Source organism: Paralichthys olivaceus, chromosome 3 (assembly GCF_024713975.1).
Source record: "Paralichthys olivaceus isolate ysfri-2021 chromosome 3, ASM2471397v2, whole genome shotgun sequence".
In the NCBI taxonomy this organism is placed as follows: Eukaryota; Metazoa; Chordata; class Actinopteri; order Pleuronectiformes; family Paralichthyidae; genus Paralichthys; species Paralichthys olivaceus.
The window spans coordinates 5,012,641-5,021,219 of record NC_091095.1 but is presented as its reverse complement, the minus strand read 5'-3'; the positions used below and the strand labels follow the sequence as shown (position 1 = coordinate 5,021,219).

The 8,579-nt window shown below is 47.0% G+C and overlaps 1 protein-coding gene across 2 annotated transcripts in view; it reads left to right on the top strand.

Moving 5' to 3' along the window:
* Positions 1-4,384: 4,384 nt before the first annotated feature.
* The window catches only part of syde2 (synapse defective 1, Rho GTPase, homolog 2 (C. elegans)), a 42,096-nt gene continuing 37,901 nt past the window's right edge, over positions 4,385-8,579 (top strand). The window contains exon 1 of one of the 2 annotated variants that reach the window (XM_069521593.1): positions 4,385-6,626. In XM_069521593.1, coding sequence (XP_069377694.1) covers positions 4,667-6,626 — 1,960 coding nt within the window. In that variant the 5' untranslated portion in view covers positions 4,385-4,666. The remainder of the gene's footprint in view (positions 6,627-8,579) is intronic. The other variant, XM_069521592.1, reaches the window with a different exon arrangement.

Genomic DNA, 8,579 nt, shown 5'->3' with positions numbered 1-8,579 from the left:
AAAACATGGCGGCCTCCGTAGAGAGGGTCCCCTCGATGTAAATATAAAGTATTTAAATATAAAGGGCCTTTTCTGGGGTAAAGAAAACTACAAGTCATATAATTTAGATGAAACAAACTAGTGAAAACATTATTCTACATTAAGTTTCTGCCAATAGTTCCCTTTCACCTAAATCTTACACACAAACAAGTGAAAAGATATATTGTTTAAATCTAACTCTCCCATCTTGAACATGCGGTGGTGTGGCTATGAATGCAGTGGTGCCCAATGAGAGTTCTTTTTATTTTTTTCCGTCAGTTGTAAAATATGAGTGAATGTCTATGACAATAATGTGACTGGGGAACGTAAAGCAGCAGGCTCTTGGCAACGCTGCGCTGACAGGGATCATCCAGCATAATTTATACCCTGAGAAAGGCTTGTGTCCAAGGACATAAATTTAGTTGCGGTGCGCGCTGAAAAAAAAAAAAAGGGAAGGCCCATAAACCGGCTGTGACCGAGAGTCAGAGACACAGAGAGAGGGAACAATGAGCGGCCATCAGGAGGAGAGCCCCAACAGCTGCAAAGCCCCATATCACAACAAACCCTCACGTGCACACACATATACATTCTCTCTCTCCTGGTCACACACACACACACTCATAATCAGTTCTCTTTCTCATGCACTCTCCGGCCAGGCCCTCTGAATGGGGGCCAGCTAAGCAGATGTTCTGCCCACTGCCTGCACAAAGGGCACAGGGGGCTGGTGGAGGAGAGAAAAGAGGGGACGTCCTCATCTCCCTTGACTCAGCATCACAGCAGCTCCTGACAACTGCTGAGTTTATATTCATTTAAATTATTGGATGTACTTTTAATTTTATGCATATATTTCTATTTCTATCATGTGCCGACACAAGAGACCTGATGAGTGGAGCCATGTGACAGGATCTTGTAAGTTACATTAACTAGTGAAAACAAGTATCTGACTTAGAGTTTATTTTATTTGTAACATAAAATACATTTTACATTTTAACAACATAGGATTTTATTATGTACAATTTTTGTGATAAACCTTTCATTCCATCAGGTTATTTATTTGTCTGGTACGACAACAACACTTAAATACACAAAAGTAAAAATAAAAGTGATTTGATTTGACATCTGATCCAGGATAAAGGATTTCTCTTGTTTTTATAAACTATCATGTAATTTAATCAAGTGATTCCAAACCACAAAGAGGAAAGACTGTGAAGTTAGCAGCTTATTAACTCAGCGCATCAAAAAAAAGGAAATTGAACACCAACAAGATAATTCTGAGATTATCGTTATATTTACTGTCACAATAAACTTTCACTGTACACAGTGTGTACAGTTTCCCTCCTGAGTTAGCTGTAAATCTAAACCAGCAATGGATCTACAGAGTATTAAGAAAAGATTGAATCCATAACCGAAAGTGATGGATGGTTGTCCGCCACAAGGGATCAGGCCTGAACACTGACAAGTCCAGCTGTTGTCCATTTTTGTGCTGACAAATCAAAATTAAAGTAGCCGGCCTCAGACAATAAAATACACAAGCAAAGTATAGTTACCACATTAAATACAGCAAACAACTAAATATACTGAGTTCCATTCCACTGCACTCTTACAGCCCAGTTTTCTATTTCCACACACACAACAATCCATCACGTGCGTAACCTCAGGTACTCTGAGGTATCACAAGACAAGATCTCCTCGTCAGGCATGCGAAACATCTCCAGTATGAAAATTGCACTGATTAATTGTTAGTCCACAGAAAGAGAAATCGCTGCTGCCCTGCGGAGAGTGTGTCGATCGACCCTAGCACTTCTTCTCCAACCTGCAGATTTGTGTCCATCCCGATGTATCATACGTCTTTCCCCTGACACTCACTCCCCCCCTCCTCTCCCTCTCCATTTTTCTTTCTTTCACACACAAACGCTCACTATTCAGCCTGCAGGTTTTGACCTGTAAATAACTGCCCAGACAGGGTCTAGTCAGTCAGTCGCGGAGGCAGGCCGAGGCGTCAGGGCCTACACGGCTCCTGCAGAGCAATAACAGATGCTTATCATGTTTTACTGAGGGGAGAGGAGGTGGAGGTGGGTGGTGCTGCTGCTGGGGGGGGTGGATGTGGCACATTGGGGCCCTGTGGATGAATGGCCCTGACAATAAATGCCCTCAATCATGGGTAGACTTTAGAAAACACAGACACAGTTATGTCAGGAGTGTTATAATGGATTCGGATAAAGTTTGAGAGCGTGTGTGCGTGTGTGCGTGTGTGCGTGTGTGTGTGTGTGTGTGTGTGTGTGTGTGTGTGTGTGTGTGTGTGTGTGGTGCAGTTATTACTCATATTTTAAGGTGAAGACTTGTCCTACGTTAATGTTTGGGTAATGGTTTGGCAAGTGGTAAGTACGATAAAGGTGGGATAAGGTTTTTCTATCCACAATAAATGGAAGTCATTGCAAAGTCCTAATAAGGATAGCTGCACAAACCAGTGTGTGTGTGTGTGTGTGTGTGTGTGTGTGTGTGTGTGTGTGTGTGTGTGTGTGTGTGTGTGTGTGTGTGTGTGGCACACAGAGCGCATGTGCACTCACACACCCACTGCAGCTTTTCAGCAGCTCATCCTCTTGCACATTCCTTGCAGAGGCAACAGCAAACAAATGGCTTAAGGTTCAAGTGAAGCATGTTTCATTCCCTCTCACCACTGCCACGGCCGCTCTGTCAGAGCCGCAGGTTGTGCTGCGAGCGGGGGACAGGGGTTAGACGCCAGGTCAGAGCGGTCAGGATGACTCGAGATACACTTCAGATAAATGTGTCACCCCAATAATTGGCAGCGATCCATCACGACGGCGACTGCGCTGTTGGGTCGGAGCATGAAAAACAGCCTTCGTGTGTGTACTAATGAAGATGAACCTATGGAAAAGACAAATCCCTCCTGACCAACAGGATTCTGCTCGTTTGTTCACGAGGTAACAGATTATTCAGCGTTGAGAGGTTATCGTCGTCCTCATCGTGGTTGTGTCTCGCGGGGACACACATTTCTTCCTTTCTCTCTTTCCTGCAGAGGGTTGAGCACATTTTTCCCCCTGAGAGGAGAGAGCTGTTTTCAGAGCTGTTAAATGGCTTCAGAGTCACCAGTGAAGGTGGTGATTTGAAGTCTGGGCTCGGCGCTCGCCAACTGAATTTAATTCACATTTCAAATATGTGTCGAATTTCAATGGAGGAGCTGGAGCTCTCACATAACATCACCCAGACCGAAACACTCTTATCCTTTCAAATCATAAACACTCGGGTCTTTCTTGATGACATTAACATGTTGCAGAGTTATAGAAGAATAGAATACTCTGGCCACTATATTGAGTACCTTTAGTTTAAACTAGATGTATATTCAGTACTTTTACTATACTGTACTTACTTCTTTGCAGTCAAACCTGTATTGTATTCACTGTATTTCCCTTTGTGTGTTTTTAGAATATATAAAACAGTTATCCTGGTATTCACTGTTGTATTCATAATGACCTTATTGTTTTTTTTTAAACTTATTTTACTTGTTAATTACTGTAGGATGATAAAATTATACCCCATGAAGAAGAGTTATGTAATATAAAGCAATGGCTTCATTAAAATATCCTTTTATTTATTAAGTTATATACATTAGTAAAAAAAAAATCATTTCCATTTCATTATAAACTCAACTTTTGTAACTGCAGAATATCTTAGTGATTTAAACAACAGATACATGAATCTTTAATAATGATGATTATCACAACCTGGTAAGTTCCTGTTACTCATGTCTTATTGAACAAGTGTAAAGTCGAGCTGTAAACATCGGTCGATCAGTTGATTAGATTATCCACAGAAAGTTAATCTGCAATTATTTTAAGTAGTAAAAATATTTCTGGTTCCATATTCTCATTTGATATTTAGGGACTTTCTCATGTGATGGTTGAACTCTCTGGGTTTTGTGACTGTTGCACTAAACAACTTTATGAATATTTGTGATAATGATTCACTATTCTGTACGTGCAAAAGAAAAGAAATACAGAAAACAGACAGAACAAATAAATAATGTGGAGATATTTGTGTTCACCTTCACTGGACAAACACATTTTACAGCTTTAAATCACTTCATGTCAAACTTGTTTCTTCAACACGAACTTGTTTTCATGCAATTTTTTCTGCGAAAAAGAAAAGTTCAGGGTTCCTGAACTTTGATCCAGGAAAATATTCCAAATGTTTTAGCTGCAAACAAGAGGGGAAGGAGAGGTGAGGCGCTAGAGAGAAAGAAGAGAGGGAGGGAGATGTGTGTGGGGGGGGGGGGGGGAGCAGAGAGAGAGAGGGTGAAGCGTGTGTGTGTAGCAGAGAGAACGAAAGAGAGAGAGAGAGAGAGAGAGAGGTGGTGCAGGGGGAGAGAGAACGAGAGAGAGGAGGTGCAGTTGAGCATAGAGAGAGAGAGAGGTGGTGCAGGGAGAGAGAGAGAGCAAGAGAGAGAGAGGGAGAGCAAGAGAGAACCGAGGCGACAGAGCGGAGGTGACAGCGGAGAATGGAGAGGAGCGCGTCCGCCCGGCGAGCTTTGACGGCGGCGAGCGCGCAGATCCCACTCGGTGTTTTCCTTCTGGAGCCCACGAGCTGAAAGAAACCGGGAGGAATCTAACCGGGGGGTCAAAGGAGAGGAATGGCTGATCCTCTGCGGAGGACTTTACTAGCGAAACTCCGGGGGAAGAAATCCAAGAAAGGAGCGACGGTCGGCGGTGGATACGGATCTGCTGCTGCGGCGGCGGCGGACGGGAGCCGAGAAGGTAAAGAAAAAGTTTTGCGGGGAGGCTCCGGTGAGGCTCCGGTCGTGTCGCTCACGGCGGAGAGAATGAGCGCGTACGAGAATTGTGTTGACCTGGCGACGGTGCGCGCAGGGCGGGTTGTGGTGGTCCGGGAGAGTTGCGCAGCGGAGTTGTCCGGCGCGCGTCCCCCGGAGCAGAGCAGCGGGGGCAGGGTTCGGGTTAACGGGGTCTCACTTCAGAGAGATGCGCAGGTTGCGGGTGGTGTGATCGGGGAGGGAGACGAGAGCCACCGGGGGCTGAGAACCGCCGATGAAACCGCGGGCTCGCCGGCGGGGGTCCAGAGAAAACGCTTCGTCTCGGTGCCTCGGCAGCGCAGCGCCGGGGATTCAATCGGGTTTGGGGACAATTCAAACCACGTTAAGCGCCGGGCTGAGCCGCAGACCGCGGGCGGGGAAGCTCCTCCAGAGGACGCGGCGGAGTCCCGGCACATGGCAGCGGCTGCAGCGGCCCTGCACGGACACAACGCCAACCGGAGCTTTGACAACAACCCGAATTCGGAGGCACGTTGCGCAGTCGTGGATCCAAACTGCGTGCCAAGCAACACGGAGGAAAACATTGTAATCAGAAATATTGAGAGCTATGAGCCAGAGTTCGCAGGGGACATTAGAGGGACTGTGGGGGGGCTGCAGAGCCCCACGTTTTTCCCCACAGAGTTAGAGATATGCGACATCAACATGGCATCTCTGTGCGCCACAGAGGCCTCTCTCAGATACCCCTTAGACAGCGAGGACGAGGATTACTATGACAATGAAATTCTGCCTTTTTATGAAACTATCAGAGTGAAAAGCGATCGATCAGAGGTTGCAGACTCGCCTCAGTCGGGTCAGGATAGAGGAAGCAGTGCTCAGGAGACAGACAGGCTTAGGAGCCAGCTGAAGGAAGCTTACTACCTTCTCATCAACGCTATGAACGACATCAACCTGGATGTCCAGCAGGGTGGTGGTGGTGGTCTGGCGGAGCAGCAGGCCACCTCCTCCTGCAGCAGCCACTCCAGAGACAGCCTGTGCTCCAGGCTGTCGGCCAAAAACATGGACAGTGACTCCTGGTCCTCAGGAGGAGACCACAGTCCACAGCAGGTGTCTGACACTGACTCACTCCTGCTCTGCATCAGTGGGAACCCTGAGTCAGGCCTCAGAAGCAGGCTGAACAGTAAGAGCATGGTGAACCTGACTTTGACCAAGACGAGACCAACTCTGTTGCGCTCGGCTAGTGACGCAGCCATCAGGTACTCAGGTGGAGTCTCGGTCTGTTTGAGGGCTCCTGGAACACAGAGTCCTGATAAAGAGGCCACAGAAACTCAAGAGGAAGTCCGAGACGTGGGCGAGCTGTCGGACACCAACGCCATCAGCAGTGATGAGCTGCTGCAAGATGCTGGCGGAGAGGAGGACGGCGGCGGGCGGCTCAACGAGAGCAGCGGCTCGGTCAACAGCCTCACGGGATCCTCGGACAGCAACGCCGAGGCGTCGACACATCAGAGTCACAGCAGCAAGAAGGAGCTGATCGGAGTCTGCTCACAGGGGCCCCACTCTGTCAACAAGGGCCACGGGGTCACTGTCAATAAGATGCAAGAGTGGATGCACAAAGGCCGTTTGCTGTCTTCAGAGATGAAGCAGCGTATAGAGGGCTCGTCTTTGCCTCGTGGTGGAGGCCAGAGCCAGGAGCGCTCCTGTTCCCAAGCTAACCTGGGTGGGTCCAAACCTGGGGTCCAGACATCCAGCCGGGAGGTCAAATCTGGCAAGGCTAAATCCCCTACAGTCAAGTCACCTCGACAGCGGCAGCAGCAGCAGCAGCAGCCAGGTAGGAAGGCTACACGGAGTGGCCTCAGCTCCCGTGGATCCTCTAAGATCAGAGACCTCTCACCCTCCTTCCTCACGTCTGATTATTATCATCCTCCTCCTCCACTCATAGTAAACTCCGTCTGGTGGTGGTCCACACTGCACTCCTCCTCTTCTGGATGCAAAGCAAAGTGACGGGGACACCTCAGATCTCTTTGCTTTCCTTTTACGACTCTAACCGGTGGCGGGTTCTGTCCTTCATACTAATTTAGGTGCATTTTAACACTGAATTAAATCACATCAGGTTGTAGGTCGAGTCACTCACAGAGTAGATCAGTAACAACTAACTCTCCTCTTATAGCTGCGGCAGTGTTTCTCATGGTGGTGGTGGGTTTGTGTGTATATGTATGTAATGTTTGAATATGTTCAAAATGTCAAATGATTTCCTAACCATGCTTTTATATTCTGCTTGTGATGCGGTTTGAGTATATGAAAACATCTGTGTCATGAAACCATGTTACCATGTTTCTTCATTCAGCAAAGGATGGGATGGAAATTAGGCTAAAGTGTCGTCCTCCGCAGATGCAGTTCCCCTGGTTTGGTCTGAAATTGTTGCTGTTAAACTTTCCATTTTTCTCAGCACGTTAGTCCCGGAGACTGTTTGACATTTGAACTCGACACCAAAACAAACAAACCCCTCGCTTCAGCGCTCTTTCAGAAGCTCCACCCCACAAATTCATGCATCGCCAAGGCAATGACACATCTGCAGAATACAGAGCGAGGAAGCGAATATTCAGTTTCTTTCCTCAGTCTTCTCTCCGTCCATCACGCTGTCTCTGATAGATGTAACATCCATGTACCGGCCTTAATGTTGCCTCCATCTCTTGTTCTCCATCTCCATCCCTCTCTCATCTACTACCTGTTGTTCTGTGCAACAGTTTGAACAGCCTCTGTTCTGAGGTCTGAGCCACTTTGTTTACTTCCTATTTGCAGAGCTGAGTAGGAAAAACCAGAGAAAAGACAGAGGAGATATTCACCTGATATAAAGGTGTAGTGGATTAGAATCACTTACTTTACCTATTCATCAATTATTTGGCATCAGAAGTTCAGACCAACACTTCATCCTTGACCTCAGACACTTTAATCGACCCAAAAATCGTGGCACAACGTCTGTTTAGCCACTTTGAAAAGCTTAGATCAATAGATGGACGAGTACCGTATTGATCCCAAGGGAAATTTGGGAAACTTTGCACCAACCTTGCGATGATGCTGAGCTCTATTACACTAGTGTCACTCTGCATATTTATTTAGTGACCTTTTCATTGATTTTACAGAATGATTTACACTCTGAGTCGATGCTGACCTGAGCTGACTGCAAACAAGGCAGTTAGCCAGTTTAATCACAGGATTTGAAAACGGCCTGTGTGGAAAACTGTTGTAGAGAGTGTTGGAAAGTAGAATCTGTTTATTCTGCCATTCATTTTCTCACCCTCTGTAACAGATTTGCATGTGTTTGGATGTTTATGAGTGTGTGTGTGTGTGTGTGTGTGCAGGCCTGTGAGTGTGTCTGTTGTGCTGACAGTGTTTTCCAGAATAGAAGGATGTGCTGCCATGTGCGCAGGCTGCTGTTTGACTGTCAGGTCGCTGTGCTGCTCGAAATAGAGTGAGATCTCCGAGGGCCGCTGAGCGGAACCTTCCATGTTTGGCGTCCAGCCGCCATTGGCTCTGCGGCTTTTACCATTCCAGCTCTTTCCTCTGCTGCCTTTTGGTTAAAATGAAGACAGGACCTTCTTGATATTAGTTTCCGAGGTTTCTTCCCCACACGATTCTCATTTTTTCCCCCATTTTGCTCAGCGTTCCCCTCTCTCTGTCCCCCACTGAACTTTTCCACAGCTGTGGCCAGAGGAATCCGAAGCAGGAGAAAAGCCACTGCAGTTATTCTTTGTGGTAGTCGTGTGTGTGTGTGTGTGTGTGT